At 41.3% G+C, this 17,158-nt stretch overlaps 1 protein-coding gene across 2 annotated transcripts in view; it reads right to left on the bottom strand.

Moving 5' to 3' along the window:
• plod1a (procollagen-lysine, 2-oxoglutarate 5-dioxygenase 1a) overlaps positions 1–17,158 on the bottom strand; it is a 75,250-nt gene that overhangs the window by 13,291 nt on the left and 44,801 nt on the right. For both annotated transcript variants that reach the window (XM_049581663.1, XM_049581662.1), the window contains exons 13-17: positions 13,868–14,009; positions 13,575–13,688; positions 11,342–11,407; positions 10,822–10,926; positions 146–292 (exon numbers count right to left, since the gene is read on the bottom strand). In XM_049581663.1, the coding sequence (XP_049437620.1) occupies positions 146–292; positions 10,822–10,926; positions 11,342–11,407; positions 13,575–13,688; positions 13,868–14,009 (574 nt within the window). The remainder of the gene's footprint in view (positions 1–145; positions 293–10,821; positions 10,927–11,341; positions 11,408–13,574; positions 13,689–13,867; positions 14,010–17,158) is intronic.

Here is a 17,158-nt window from a genome sequence, read left to right as displayed (position 1 = left end):
ATGACAGTGTCAGCACACATCATCACAATCTTTTTAATCAATGGGATTCATCTGATATGATTTAATTGTTAAAATAAGACAAGGAATATTTCCTTTAAACTCAGACTTGTCGCATCTCATAAGGATGTGTGTCCAGAAATCTTACCTTGGTGTAGTAACCGGGATACATTTTCTCTGTTACTGGTGCAATGTATTCCAGTAAGAATTTGTGCCATTCCTTTTCAAAATTGATTTGATTCATGTGAATATCGATTGTGGGGACGTTTTCATAGCCACCTTGGATTCTGGTGTCCTGACAAACAAGAAAATAAATCAATTTAGAAACTAGAATTACCACCCCATGGTTGTATACCTCCATGCACCAGTTACGTTTCTCTTACAGTTTACATCCATGTCTGTGAAAACATAGATGCTTCACACCCATCATCCCCCCACAGCACAGGTTTATACAAGCAGCACAGTTTAAAGATTAGAGTCACCAATTCAGTATCTGACCAGTCGTTTCCCCTTCTGTTCCTGAGATTGAATAATTGCCAGAAAAGTGTTTTATGCAGAACATATTGATGTTACAGTGAAACTGACCTCTGAGATATAAAATGTCATCATCAGTTATGGCCAAAGTCATATTTTGTGAGGTCACACTGACCTTGACCTTTGGGCACAAAATTCTAATCAATTTATTTGACAGTCCAAATGGACGTCTGTATCAAATTTAAAGAAATTCCCTTAAGGTGTTCTTGAGATATCATGTTCACGAGAATGAGACAGATGCAAGGTCACACTGACCTTTGCCTTTGACCACTGAAATCTACTCAGTTCATCACTGAGTCCAAGTGAACATTTGTGCCAAATTTGAATGAATTCCCTCAAGCTGTTCTTGAGATATCACCTTCACAAGAATGAGATGGATGCAAGGTTATAGTGACCTTGACCTTTGACCACCAAAAACGAATCAGTTCATGGTTGAGTCCAAGTGGACATTTGTGCTTAATTTGAAGAAATTCCCTTAAAGGGAAAGTTCCGTTTTTTACAACCTGGACCTTATTTTTGGCATTAAATACGGTTGTTTACTCACCCAGATAAGTTTGGTGTCATTTGGAGTCCTTTGGAAGATATTTAGATCCGCGAGAGCCACGTACATCGATACAGTGGGAATGATCAGGGCACCGACAATGAGGCTCTAAATAACACATTATCTGCCGCGAAACTCATTCATTTCACCAATATGTTTTCATGAATCGCTAGTAGGGGTGTAACGGTACACAAAAATCACGGTTCGGTACGTACCTCGGTACACAAGTCACGGTTAATAGACAACTATTAAATATCTTTTACTTATTGGTAACCTTATTAAAACATACCACCACAGCAGTTAACTCTTTTTACCCAATTTCTGAATGAAACAAATTTATATAAAATCCTGCTTTTTCACATTGTTTGAATGAAAATAGAAATATAAAAGTGAAAAATAAAATCCTGCTGTTTTTTTAACACATTTTTTGAATGAAAAATATAAATATAAATTTCTGCTTAAACAGTTTTACTCAATTAAAGTAAAAAGTATAGTGCAGCTGGTCAGCTTTAAAGCCTGCTCAGATTCAGTTTTACTGGGAACTTACTTAGCTTTCCCACTTTGTTAAAGTGCAGTAAACAAAACATGCTTATATCTAAATTGCAGCTTAAACAATTTTACTCAACTCCAATGGCATTGGTTATTTCTTTGGCGCAATGGTCAAGGAAACACTCTTTCTTTTTAAATGACGACGATATCGTCATTTAAACCAGCCCTCTGCCAGATTACCATTGTCTCCCAGTGTGTTCATGCCTTCCAGCCCTGTGGATCTACTTTAGTTTGCCTGTTTTTTTGGACTTTGAAGACTTTTGGTATGTTACTCTTGGAATTGCCTTCCTTTGGATTCTGCTTGAATTTTTGAGTAAAGAACTTTGACTTTTCCTCTGCATCTGAGTCGTTTCTTCTGAAACGTGTCAGTGTAATCTGGCCATGACAGACTCAGCAGAGGAAGACACTCTTCGTTCAGCTCTCTGTGCTCAAGGTAAAAGGCTTCATGAAGCCTTTTACCTTGAGCACGGAGAGCTGAAGGTAAAAGGCTTCCTGAACACGAGCAGCAATTATCTTCTCTTTGTGGATGTGTACAAGAACTGCATGCAAGGCAAGATACTTTTCAAACTGCAATGACCAACCAGATTCAGGATTTAACCAATCAACTGCAACAGATGTTAACTCTCCTGAAACCTCCAACACCTTTACCATCCCCTCAGTCTTCTCCTGTACCATGTGTTCCTGAGAGTCAAGCTTCATATCGGCCCGAGCCTCGCCTTCCAAACATTGAGAGGTATGATGGAGATAGCTCAACCTGCCGCTCCTTTTTGTGTTTGTGTTTTGTTCTATGACTTTTGAACTGCAACCTCACTCATACCCAACTGAAAGTTCTCGTGTAGCCTTCATCATAACCCACCTCACAGGAAGAGCTCGTGAGTGGGCTACAGCTGAGTGGGATAAGCAATCCATGTCATGTCAAATTGTTAAGAGTTGTTCTGAGGCCCTTTGCAAGGTATTTGACCACCGCACTCCAGGCAGAGAGGCAGCTCAAGGGCTGCTGACCCTGCGACAAGGAAGCAACAGAGTGTCAGACCATGCTATCTGCTTCCGCACCCTAGCAGCAGAGAGTGAGTGGGATGAGAACTCTCTCAGAGACACTTTTTTGCACAGTTTATCTGAGGACATTAAGGACCATCTAGCACCACTGGATTTGCCCCCTGATTTTGATTCTTTAGTTGCCCTGGCTATAAAGATTGACAACAGACTTCAGGAGAGAAGAATGGAGAGGACCCGCGGAGCCCGCAGATCATCAAGCCACTTGGAAAGACCAGCTTTGTCTACGGATTCTTCTTCCTCCTTTATTCCCTTGACTCCACAGAACAACACAACAGCATCCTCTTGTGGACGTGAGGAGCCCATGCAGATTGGACGCACCCGTCTAACCCCAGAGGAACGCCAGCGTCGCCGGAAGGAGGGAAGATGCCTTTATTGTGGACTGCTGGGCCACTTCCTCGCCGCATGTCCAGTAAAAGATCAAGCTCACCAATAGGACGAGGGTTATTGGTGAGTCAAACTTCTACTTCACAAAATCCCTCCAGACCAAGATCTAATGCTCGATTGACTGTTTCCGGGTGTTCCCTGGAGCTGGCTGTGTTTGTTGATTCAGGAGCAGATAAAAATTTTATGGACAGTGGGTTAGCAAAGAAGCTAGGTCTGGCCTTAGAATCTCTGCCTTGTCCTCGGGAGACCACTGCACTGGATGGCCGGCTTCTTTGCTATATCACTCAACGCACCCCTGCCTTAAGTCTGATCATGTCAGGTAACCATTCAGAGATGATTTCATTTTTAATAATTGACTCCCCTGAGTTTCCACTTGTTTTGGGTCACCCGTGGTCAATATGTGGTCACCCACATATTGACTGGTCCACTGGGGTTATTTTGGGTTGGAGTGAATTTTGCCACTCATCTTGTCTCATGTCTGCCTCACTCAGTCCCTGTTCCAAGAACTCTGTCTCCAGATGTTTTCCAGATCTCTCTCATGTCCCTTCTGTCTACCTGGATCTTAAGGAAGTGTTTAACAAGTCCCGAGCCACCTCCTTGCCTCCCCATCGGCCATATGACTGCGCTATTGACCTCCTGTCTGGAGCCTCTCCACCTAAAGGTCACCTCTACTCCCTGTCTGCCCCAGAGAGAGAGGCCATGGATGAGTACATTCAGAGTTCCCTGGCTGCAGGAATCATCCGTCCCTCCTCCTCACCTGCTGGAGCAGGTTTCTTCTTTGTGGGTAAAAAGGACAAGTCACTACGCCCATGCATTGACTACAGAGGTCTCAACGAGGTCACAGTAAAGAACAGGTACCCTCTTCCACTTATGTCTTCTGCTTTCGAACAACTGCAAGGGGCCTCCATTTTCACTAAACTGGATTTAAGAAACGCTTATCATCTAGTTCGTATCAAAGAGGGGGATGAATGGAAGACGGCCTTTAACACACCTAGTGGTCATTATGAATATCTTGTCCTTCCCTTTGGCCTCACCAATGCCCCTGCAGTTTTTCAGGCCTTGGTTAATGATGTCTTAAGGGACATGTTAAACAAGTTTGTTTTTGTCTATCTTGATGATATATTGATTTTTTCCAAGTCTGAGGAGGAGCATGTGCAACATGTCAGGTTCTTCAGCGGCTGTTGGAGAATCAACTTTTCGTCAAAGCAGAGAAGTGTGACTTCCATCAGCGCTCTGTTTCCTTTCTGGGTTTTATTGTGGCACCGGGCAGTTTCAAGATGGACCCAGATAAGGTTAGTGCTGTCACGGATTGGCCTGTCCCTACTGACAGAAAACAGCTGCAAAGATTTTTGGGGTTTGCCAATTTCTATAGACGTTTTATCAGGAACTATAGCTCTGTCGCAGCCCCTTTACATTCTCTCACATCCCCAGGAACAAGGTTTGCATGGAGCTTTTAAAGGCCTCCGAGGAGGCCTTTAAAACCCTCAAACAGCGGTTTTCTTCTGCCCCAATCCTCACCCTACCAGATCCAAGATTGCAGTTCATCGTTGAGGTTGATGTATCGGGTGTGGGAGTGGGAGCTGTCCTCTCTCAGCGCTCTTCCAAGGACAGAAAGGTTCATCCCTGTGCTTTCTTTTCTAGAAAACTTTCTCCCTCAGAGCGAAACTATGATGTGGGAAATCGGGAACTATTAGCTGTCAAGTTGGCCTTGGAGGAGTGGAGGCATTGGCTAGAAGGGGCAGAGCAGTCACTTCTTGTGTGGACGGATCACAAGAATCTGGAGTACATCAGGACAGCTAAACGACTGAACTCACGTCAAGCCAGGTGGGCCCTTTTTTTTAATCGGTTTGATTTCACCCTCTCTTATCGCCCCGGCTCCAGGAACCTAAAGCCAGACGCCCTGTCCCGTCAGTTTGAGCGTGAAGAGTCTCCAAGGACTCCTGAGACCATTCTTCCACCCTCCTGTGTGGTTGGAGCAGTAACATGGGGCATAGCTGAAGAGGTCAGGCGGGCATCGGAAGGAAAGGAGATTCCTGAAGCCTGTCCTGAGAATCGACTGTTTGTCATGCCCAATCTCCGCCCTAAGGTTCTGCAGTGGGGGCACTCTTCCAACCTCAGCTGTCATGCAGGGGTTGCACGCTCCATCAGCCTTCTAAGACAGCGTTTCTGGTGGCCCACAATGAAGGAGGATGCCCAGGAGTATGTTGCTGCCTGCCAGGTCTGTGCCCAAAATAAGACCTACCGCCACAGGCCAGCTGGGTTACTCCACCCTTTACCTGTTCCCCGATGACCCTGGTCACACATATCTATCGACTTTGTTACTGGACTGCCTCCCTCAGAAGGTAACACTGTAGTTCTTACTATTGTCGACAGATTTTCTAAAATGGCTCATTTTGTCCCTCTGCCTAAGCTCCCTTCTGCCAAGGAGACGGCAGAGGTCATGTTATCCAATGTTTTTCGGTTGCATGGACTTCCTCAGGATGTGGTGTCAGACCGGGGACCCCAGTTTGCTTCTCAGTTTTGGAAGGAGTTTTGTAGACTCATTGGAGCCACTGCGAGTCTGTTCTCTGGATTCCATCCACAGTCAAATGGCCAGACTGAACGCTACAATTCAGGAGCTTGAGACAGGACACCGCTGTTCCATATCCCAAAATCCTTCCCTCTGGAGCAAGTATTTGATCTGGATTGAATATGCTCACAATTCTCTCCCTGTCTCTGCTACAGGTCTCTCTCCCTTTCAGTGTGTGTATGGTTAGCAACCACCTTTGTTTCCTGAAGCTGAGAAAGAGTCAGTTGTGCCCTCGGTCATGGCTCTGGTCCGCCGCTGCCACACAACCTGGAGAAAGGCTCGAGCAGCTCTTCTCCGAACCTCCAGCCGGTACAAGGAGTCAGCGGACAACCAGCGTTCTCCCACTCCTCGTTACAGGGTGGGTCAAAGAGTCTGGCTTTCCACGCACAATCTCCCATTGCATCTGGAGTCACGCAAACTGGCACCAAGGTTTGTTGGGCCTTTCCCCATCACTAAAATTGTGAACCCAGTGGCTGTGCAGCTCAAACTTCCCAGGACTATGAGAGTTCATCCAACTTTTCATGTGTCCAAGATCAAGCCCTTCAAGGTCAGTCCCCTTGTCCCCTCCTCCCTCCACCCCTCCCGAGTTATTGACGGCGGACCTGTTTACACTGTAAGACGCCTGCTGTCTGTCTGCCGCAGAGGCCATGGACTGCAATACCTTGTTGACTGGGAGGGGTATGGACCTGAGGAGAGGTCCTGGGTCCCTGCTAGAGACATTATTGATCGCACCTTGATCAGAGACTTTCATCAACGCCATGCTGATCAACTAGGGACGTCAAGAGCCGTCCCTTGAGGGGGGGAACTGTAATGTTCTCTTTAGCTGTTAGTGTGTTTGTGTTAATTTCCTGTTTTATTTTGAAATCCTGTTGTTTTTTGGTTGATGTCTAGTTTTACTTCCTGTCTTTGTTCTTTTCCCGCCTTTTGATCACTCACCTGTGACTGATTTGTAATCACCTTCACCTGTGTATATATACCATGTGTTTTCACCAGCCCTCTGCCAGATTACCATTGTCTCCCAGTGTGTTCATTCCTTCCAGCCCTGTGGATCCAGTTTTGTTTGCCTGTTTTTTTGGACTTTGAAGACTTTTGGTATGTTACTCTTGGAATTGCCTTCCTTTGGATTCTGCTTGAATTTTTGAATAAAGAACTTTGACTTTTCCTCTGCATCTGAGTCGTTTCTTCTGAAACGTGTCAGGTTCGAAACAAATACATGTACCGTTACGGCCCTAATCGCTAGAGTTGCTTGTTATCATCATCCGGGTCATTTATACTGACCTACTAACCTCTGACCTGGATGATGTCATCCAGGTGCGCGTGCCGCCGCACACCCGCAGCACAGCTTTGTTTATAATTGGAATTTGCTACTGTTAGTTTTTTTTTAAATATGGCTGAATATTTGTCAGATTCTGAGGTTGTGGATGATGACTTTGAATATGATGGACGTCCTTACCGTTTTGAGCCAGAGTATACGGATGAGGAGCTCTTTGAAAGGAGGATGCGGAGGCAGAGGGAGGAGCAGCTGGCCAGAGAACAAACTGCTGCACGTCCGAGAATAGATGCTAACTGGTGGTGTTGTTGCAGCTCATAATGTAATAATGGCTCATAATGTAATAACTTAAATGTAATAAAAGTTCGTAATGTAATAATCGGCTCATAATGTAATAAAATCATGAGCACATAACGTAATAATGGCTTTGCGCATAATGTAATAATGTAATAACCTATTACATTATTACATTATGAGCCTTACTGACGTCGCTCATAACGTAATAACAGCTTTGTGCATAATGTAATAATGTAATAACCTATTACATTATGAGCCTTACTGGTGTCGCTCATAATGCAATAACAGTTCATAATGTAATAATGGCCCATATTGTGAGAAAACTGCTGCATTATCATCATTTTTACATCTTAAAGGAGCAAATAAAGCAAACGGCATGGCACTAAATTAGTGAAACCAAGAATTATTTAATCGTAATTGCATTCTCACATTTTATTATGTAAGATGTATAAAGTTGAGCCACTAGGTGGCACCTGTGTTAGATATTTTGGGCCTTTGAGAATGCCATGCTCATTTCTACTGTCTGATTGTTGCAGGTAAGCAGTTGGTGGAAAGTTTAAATATTATGACGGATAAAGAAAGTATTAGTAGGTTATACAGAGTGGCTGGATGCAATAGTGGCCTTGCATCCAATATCAGGCAGCTCATTGGAAGAAGTAACGTTTTCTTTAAAAAAAATAAAAATAAAAAAAAAACTCGTTAAGCCTTGATCTGAGTGAACACTGGCACAGTCACTGACAAATGGAACCCCCTGGACTTGATTTTTATTGGCAACTATGATTTATAGTTATGTATTATTTATGCATATTGTTTAGTTAAATTTATTTGGACTTATGTTTTTACTTGGGTGTCCTCATAGGTTGTGTTTACATTTATAGAACTTTTGAGCTGGTCCATTGTTATTACATGGTTCTTCTCATTCTTGCACAAGTTCCAGAATAAAGTAAATTATACAACAGTTAGTTCTGGCCCTGCAATCTGATTGGTCGAGAGACAGTAAAACCGTGATGATATTGGAGTACAACATCATGGTTATTTCACTGTGTATGTATCACTCCGCCTCACAGCTGATTGCAATCAACAATAAAATCAAAACTGACGGTTAGTGTCAGTTAGGTCAGCAGTTGCATTGTAGGCTAATTAATTCATCCACTGTCAAACGGCCAAAAATATGGATTTATTTCCTAAAATAAGTTTTGAATTGAACTATGAATGGTCATGAGAGGAAGATGAGGGAGAGGAGAAGCTGAATCCATCTGAGCACACATCCAGGTTTGTCAGTGTTTCATCAGCGGAGCTCAATGACTTGGAGAAAAGCAACATACTGTCAGATCAGAAGGCAGAGTCGGCTGTGCCTGTGAAGCCACAGTCCACCATGCAGTCACCAGAGACTTATTTCACCGGCTGCATAATTAATGGAAACGTGCAGACAAATGTGTATGAAGAGTAAGTGCCTGGCGCACCATGTCTGCGTTACATAGCAATGGTGACAGCGGAGTCCTGAGGGAACTATTTTTGTTGGCGGAAGACAAATAAAATGCTTAAATTATCTATTTTGTCCTCATTTTTCAACATTTCTTAATCAGCCTTGCTTATTTAACTGTTGAACTGGCCTCGTGCCTATGACCGAATCACAGCCGTGACGATATCACAGTACAACATCACTCCCTCTCGTGTGATATTGCTTAATTGAATGAATATGTTACGCTGCTATCATGTATTTAACCTAAGTAGTAGGAAAACAATGCCTATTAAAAGTCTTTATTAAATTGGCATTAAGACCAACAATAAAATAACAGCAACATTTTGACTGGAAGGTCTTCACTAGGTTGTATGGAAGGAGAGAGTGTTCACCTACTTATTTGAAAAGACCAATCTTAAATGTGTTTTTATTGTAAAAGTTATTGTGTCCTGCATTTACTGTAGCAATAGTAAACAAAGGAAATGCTCTTTTAAACTACACAAACTACAGTCCCCCTCCTTCTTCCCTAATCCACCCTCTCCTCCAGCGGGTTTTTGAGTTGGTTACTGTTGCGCCATCTATAAACAAATCATAGTCAAACACAAACACAGACATCTGCCCTTAAGTGCACTCTCATTGTCAGTGTGTGCCATTTTGACCTAAAAATGATGATATTGCAACACTTTTCTCACAATATGAGCCATTATTACATTATGAGCTGTTATTAAATTATGAACTGTTATTACATTATGAACGGTGCCAGTAAGGCTCATAATGTAATAAGTTATTACATTATTACATTATGCACAAAGCTGTTATTACGTTATACGCTCATGATTTTATTACATTATGAGCCGATTATTACATTATGAACTTTTATTACATTTCTGTTATTACTATTATTACATTATGAAGCATTATAACATTATGAGCCATTATTACATTATGAGATGCTACAGGTCTTCTTGTGGACAATGTTCTACAATGCCAACAGAGGAGGAATGCCTTTGTTGCTCCGAGTGGGATTTGTGGCCAGGAGTTACACGTCTGAATGTCTCCAGAAATGACTGTTTCACAACTACAGAGGATTTCACTTGTATGATCAACTGTGTTGTTGTAGAGACTTTTTTCGTGTCCCGAAAGTAAACTGGAAGACCCAGCAAAAGCCTGCAGGACTGAACGGGCAACTTTCGATTGAGTAAGTAGCCTACACACATGCATATATTGTTTATTTTCCTTGAATTTGTTTGCTTGATAAGTAAATTACTATGAGAATTTACATTTCTTGTCGCTTGTGTAGAATGGCCCACACACCGCACAAAAAGCAGAGGCACTTCTTATGCAAAACGTGAATTTGTTATTCCATAATGCCCAGTGACAAAAAGTGAGAAATAGAAAGGTGAACGTTTCGGTGGTAAAGAGGATTGTCTTTACGAATTGCCTCTGTTGTTGTTTTTTTTGCAGAGGTTAGTAGGTCAGTATAAATGACCCTGATGATGATGACAAGCAACTCTAGCGATTCATGAAAACATATTGGTGAAATGAACGAGTTTCGCGGCAGATAATGTGTTATTTGGATATGGATGTACATGGCTCTCGTGGATCTAAATATCTTCCAAAGGACTCCAAATGATACCAAACTTATCTGGGTGAGTAAACAACCGTATTTAATGGCAGAAAAAAGGTCCAGGTTGTAAAAAACGTAACTTCCCCTTTAAGGTATTCTTGAGATATCGTGTTGACAAGGACAGAATGGATGGGACGGATGAGATGGATGGACAGACAGAGGGACAATCTGAAACATAATGCCTTCGGCCACAGCTATCCCTGGCGCGGAAGCATAAAAACCTAAACATCAACAAAAACATCAACAAATTGAAATTATCAATCATTATTGAAATTAGAGCTGCCACAGGACCTAGGGCTCTACTATGCAGCGGATGTCAAGTCATTACACAATTCATGACAATTACTGACTAACAAAGGAGCGATGATGAGATATGACTGAGGATGAATGTTTTTTTTTTACCATATTTTCTGTGAGCCACATGGGGCACAAATACAGTATTCAATGACAGATATTTATTCAGAATCTTTAGAATCACAGCACTGACGCAAATCCAAGGAAGATGGGAAGAGAATACACCCATAAAATATCATACCACGTTGTGTCCTCCTGACCACTCCCCATGATGTTCCATTTCTTCAACCAGGTGGTTACAAGCAACATCAGTGAAAATTGGGAACCAGTACACATCAGGACAAGGCTGGGGACAGAGGACACAGCACAATTTAATAACTCAGTGACATCACAAATTCCATTCAAATGCACTACAGACCATTTCAAACGTGACAACATAAACATTCTAAGTGGTCCCTTGGTACTTCCTGCTAGAATGTTTGTTAATGCAGTAACTGACAGGAAGTGCACAGGGACCAAAGCTGTTGCCCTAGCAACAGAGCATCAGTGAAACAGTCTATTACACATTTATACACATCCATTGCATACATCTTTTTTTCTATTCAGATCTTTTGAAAATGTCTGTGGCCTCAGTCCACTGCAGTGACAGAATTCATCAGAAACACAGAATGACTTCTGTTTTTTCTTTTGTAAAACAATGTCTGTCTATACTTTTACTTTTTCAGTGTGGGCATCATGTATTAACTTGTGTTGCAACTCACGGTTTCAATCAGCTTGTCTTTCATGATGTGGGTGTAGTTCTCATGAATGAAGCGCTCCTGCCAGTCCTAAAAGAAACACACCATACACACTACAAACACTATTTCTCTTCATCAAACTGTTCATTTAGTTATTAATATACTGCATATAAGACCTTTACCTTTTCATTTCATTTCATTGTACTGACTGACAATTATATTGCTACACTACTGTGCAACCACAATTACAACTACTCCTGCAACCATTGCTCCTAGCAACGTACCAGTCATGTTATTAAAGAGCTTAATACTGACCATAGTGCCATTACTACAGGTACAACTGTTACTGAGGTTATGCTCTGAGGCTGGTAGGTAAAAGTCATGCAGAGGGGTAAAAATACTTCACCCACAAAATGATAATTTCTGTAATAGTTACTCACTGCTTGTTACCTTGAATTCATTGTTTTTCTCTCATGCCTCCATGACGAATAGAGAATTAAACAGAACATTCTTTATGACCCAAAGGTAATGGGGTGCTCGTTTAATGAAAGCAAAACTACATCAAAACATGCATTCACAAAGTATCAATTCTTATTTATCCACTCATATGCTACCAAACGCACGCATTTTCACTAAAATGTTCTGATGTTAAACATGTCAGTGCAAACTTTGTGTGTGTTTGTACTCTGAGCAGATTTCAAACACGTGCAGGCTAAGGCACGTTCAGGGTGAGCAACTAGTGGGCAGAAGTTTTAAGCAAAAATACATGTGTAGCATACCACTGGATAAAAGTGACTTGGATTGAACTGCACGAGTTGTGTGAGCAGTACTGGCCCCTGGCATAGGCAGTACAGGCGATTGCTAAGGGCGCCATCATCCATAGGGGGTGCCATAAATGGGGAAAGAAAAAAAATCAAAATCTTTATCTTTTACTATTTGTACTAATATTATTACAACCTCTGATTTTGAAATATAACATAAGGCCACAACAACATAACTACATAGCAAAGCCAACTAAATAACAGAAAGGCCCTTTTTTCTGGGTTCCTGCCACTGCCCAGCCCCCCTCCCCTGCTCATTACACTTAAGTGTGCTTGGTGACATCACAGAGTGACATGTCACTTTGTCAGTAGTGCAAAAATGAACATGAAGTCTGCACACCAGGAACTGCTATCTGGGGGAGATGGGCGAGTTATCCCACATCACGTGAAGCCCGAAACACGCTGTATCATTATCATGTTAAAACGACAAAAGCTCTCTGGTGCCCACTCAACTACGACTTCTCTATTGAAAGGAGTGGTTGTGGAGTGGAAGATCAGTGTTGAAATCACCAGGAGAGGTAGTTACCTCTAAGCTGCCAGTGGCCGCAACGAACAACTCACGGAGGTTGCATTGAGCTACAAAAATGTAATGTAAAAAATTGTTTCATAAATGTGTATTATTGAATTTGTGCTCATTCAAAGGCAGTGTAATAAAGGACTGAATAACTTTTAAACTGATAATTATTTTTTTATAGTATATTTTTTTATATAGATTTCTGTGTTTCCCTGGCACAAAAGAAGAATTGTTATTTTAAGCATTGGTATCAGTATTGGCTCAGAATTTCAAAATTGGTGCTTCCCTAGTTCAATTAAAAAGGAAATTTATACATTTTATTATTATTTTAATATATTATTATATTGTTTATTCTTCTGAATAAGTTCATTAGTAATTCTTTGTTTATGATTATTGATTTCTATTATTATTATTATAACAAGTAGGCTTCAGCATTTTACTGAAAGCAAATTATCACATATTTTTATCTTATTTGTTGGTGTTAGCCGGGTTGCTTATCTGCATTTTGGTAATAAATGTGCAGTGCTTTGACTGTTAAGCTGCAGCAAATGACATCTTTTTTTTTTAATGTGAGAGAGTTTAGAAACAGCTATTTTGATAAAATTTTGCTGTTAAACGTAGTCCCCAATGACTTCAATTCATCCAGAATGTTTGTTTGTAGAATGTTTGTAGGTAACTGATATTCATATGGTCATTTTGTGGGTGAAGTTTTCCTGTAAGCAGAATTAAGAGTAAGAGCCATGTTTAAGCATTCCCAAGTGCTAAGACTTAGTTTCAGCTTCCAAATACTACAGGTACATCACACAGCATTAAACTCAACGTTAAATGTTACTACGATCACAATAATTAACAACCAACACACACTTCTGTACTGACCATATCACCACCACTTTAGTCATATTAACAGGTGATATTTTCTCACCATTGGGTTTTCAAAGATCTGCCACAGATCGTTATGAAGATGGCTCATCTCATAGTTTTCTGTTGACAGGATGCGCCCGAAAGTGTGCATGTTGGTAACATACATGAAGATTCCCTGAGAGAAAGATTCACAACTGGTCAAACATTTTCATGGACAAGTTGTTAATGCAGTTATTCAAGTTCAACAATACAAATTCAAACTATTCAAGTTGAGCAAACCAAATTCAGATATAAATTATTCAGATTCAATTTGTAGTAACACATATTGTGTCCATATGCTTTTCTCTTACTGACCTTGCTGCGAATGTTGTGGCAGTAAGCCATGTCAGGGTCTAAGAGGTGTGAGCTAAACAGCTCGTAGTCTTTGAGTTCTGATCGAAGGAGGCTGGCCTTCACCAGAAACACACTGGACACATATGGGACATTCCACACACCCCTAAAAAACAAGACAGTGTTAGACAGCTTACATGGCATTGCGAGGGTCTAATATCAGGAACAGACTGTGCTCAAATACTGTTAATTCTAATGAAGTGAGAGAGAACCAAATGTGTATTGGAGACAGACTTCCCCTCTTTTATTAGAATATTTTGTCATGTTTAAGTAAGAAGCCTCCCTGATTTCTTATCTGATCCTGTTTTATTTGCTGTTGATGCAAATTCAACACCTCCATGTTTTCTTTATATATTTCTACAGCACCAGTGCTATCAGCACAACAGTGAGACATAATCCTCCCTTTCATGTTGGGCCTTTAACCTTTTTCACTCTGCTGGCAGGCATCCATAGCTGACATCACTGACTTTCAGAGTGGACTGAGTTTTAATGCTACAGTCAAACCAAAAGACCCTAAGGTACCAACCATGTCCAGCTTGTCAGGAAGGGGGTTAAATAGCACTCCAAAATTAGGCTACATTTTGGCGAGGAAAAAAAATGGCTGAATATTTCTGCATACTGGGTTCTGAACGGTCTTGGAATTGGATGAATTGTGTATAGCTGGAAATCTGAGACTCTTGCGGACTCAATAAGCTCAATTTCAATTATATTTAATGATGTTAGCTCCCATAGTAGCCACTTGATTGTAGAAATACCATTTTTTGGGAACATGACCTCACTGTATAAAATGACCTCTTGTGACCTCCGGGATAAACAACACAGCCTTATGAAACTTTGCAACCATAAATTAGAGATCTCGAGCATTCAGATGATATTTGGCTTTCATAAGTACTACTCAACTCAACTCAACTCAATTTTTTTTTATAAAGAACATTTAAAAACAACTCATGTTGACCAAAGTGCTGTACAAAAGGAATAAAATGCTATAAAACACATACATACGAGTGACATGATTGTCAGGTACACAGCTCACACATTTATAGACCCAACACACACAGGTACACATTGGGGAAAACCAAATCAGGGGGGGCTCTAACGTGAATGAATAAAAGTAAGTTTTGAGCTGGGACTTGAATGATTAAATGGTGGGGGCAGATCTGATTGGGAGGAGGATGCTGTTCCACAGTTTGGGGGCAGACACATGATCACCCCTGAGCTTAAGTCTATGGAGGACAGCCAGAAGCCCCTGATCAGCTGACCTGAGGGACCTGGACGGGGAATGGGGGGTTAGAAAGTCTGAGATGTAGGATGGGGCTAGACCATTAAGGGCCTTGTAAACAAACAGGAGAACCTTAAAGTCAACTCCGAACTTTACTGGCAGCCAGTGGAGAGAGGCCAAAACAGGTGTGATGTAGTCTGTCTTCCAGGTACCTGAGAGAAGCCTAGCAGTGGCGTTCTGAACCAGCTGAAGGAGGGACAGAGAGGACTGACTGATACCAGTGTACAGAGAGTTACAGTAGTGTAAATGGGAGGAGATGAGAGCGTGGGTGAATATCTGCAGGTCTTCAAAGGGAGAGAAATGGCTTGATTTTGGAAATGGTGCAGAGTTGGAAAAAGCTGGTTTTTACTACTGTATTTGTTTATTTCTCAAATTTAAAGGTGGAGTCAAATATCACGCCAAGATTTTTGACATGGGGTTTAACATAGTTAGAGAGGCTACCGAGCTGGTCAGGAATCTCTCTAATGGAGTCGAGGGGGCAAAGAGGCAGCTTATTATTTGCCCTCATTCAGCTGGAGGAAGTTCTGTGCCATCCAGTTCTTTATGTCCTCGAGGCAGTTTATGAGACTGGCAACACTGGACTTGTGGTTAGGCTTGATAGGGAGATACAGCTGTGTGTCATCAGCATAGGAGTGGAAGGAGATGTTATGTTTTTTAAAAATTTGGCTGAGAGGAAGCATGCACAATGAAAAGAGAATAGGACCTAAGATGGAGCCTTGAGGAACCCCACAGGAAAGAGTGGCTGAGGAAGAGGAGTGATTTCCCATGCTGAGAGAGAAACTTCTATTTTTGACGTAGGAAGTGAACCAGTGTAATGCAGTGGCACTGATGCAGACACCAAACTGGAGGTGTTCGATTAAGATGCTGTGATCCACAGTATCGAACGCAGCAATGAGGTCAAGAAGAACTAGGATGGCACAGTTTCCAGTGTCAACAGAGAGTAGCCAGTTATTGTACACTTTCAGCAAGGCAGACTCTGTGCTATGATAGGCCCAGAATCCAGACTCAAACTTTTCCACGATGTTATTTTGATGTAAGTAGGTATGTAGTTGATGGAGAATAACCTTTTCCAGAACCTTAGAGAAGAATGGAAGTTTAGAGATAGGTCTGTAGTTGCTGGGCAAGGAGGGGTCTAAGCCTTAGATATTGTATATGTCTGAGTGAATAAGATCTATATGGAACCAAAACCTGTTTCAAATAGGAAGGACAATTAAAGTAAACACATTTAAAGATGAACTGAACCCAGTGAAACTGCCTTCTAGCTTTAGGCTGCAACCAATTAAGTGATTCATACATATAGCAATGATGAGTTCTATATGTGCACCTCAAAATAAATCTACACAGAGAGTTATACAATACATTTAGGGGTCTAAGATAAGTATCAGAGGTATTCAGATGGACAATGTCAGCATAATCAATTATAGGTAAAATTAACTTATTATTCTTTTTCTGACATGAAATGAAAAACAATTAATTGAGCGATAGAGTGAGCACAGACAACCAAATGTTCATTTCATAATAAAATCAATGTGGGGTTTAAAGCAGAGTTCAGGGTCAATCCAAAGGGGAGGTCTCAAGGGGAGATCCATCATCAAAATTAATATGAAAGCCACAGGGATGTGAGGATCTTTGTCGCATGCCAAACACCATGCTGCAGGACTTCTTCTTATTCAATATGAGTCTGTTATTATGAAGCCATTTTTGAACCAAATTAAAGTCAAATTGTAAAGAGTTCTGGATCTGTAATATATCAGAGTTAGAGGTGTACATAACAGTATCGTCAGCATATAATGTAGATGAACAAGACAATTTGAGCATATTTGTGGTAAATCATTAATAAAGATAGAGAAAAGAAGCGGTCCAAGAGTGGAGTCTTGTGGAACACCCTCATCAACAGTTAAATAATCAGACTGAGAACCTTGAAAGACAACACACTGACGTCTGTTATGAAGATAGGCATTAAACCAGAGGAGAGC

The sequence above is a fragment of the Epinephelus fuscoguttatus genome, linkage group LG7 (assembly GCF_011397635.1).
Source record: "Epinephelus fuscoguttatus linkage group LG7, E.fuscoguttatus.final_Chr_v1".
Taxonomy (NCBI): domain Eukaryota; kingdom Metazoa; phylum Chordata; class Actinopteri; order Perciformes; family Serranidae; genus Epinephelus; species Epinephelus fuscoguttatus.
This window is presented reverse-complemented; position numbering and strand designations above follow the sequence as displayed.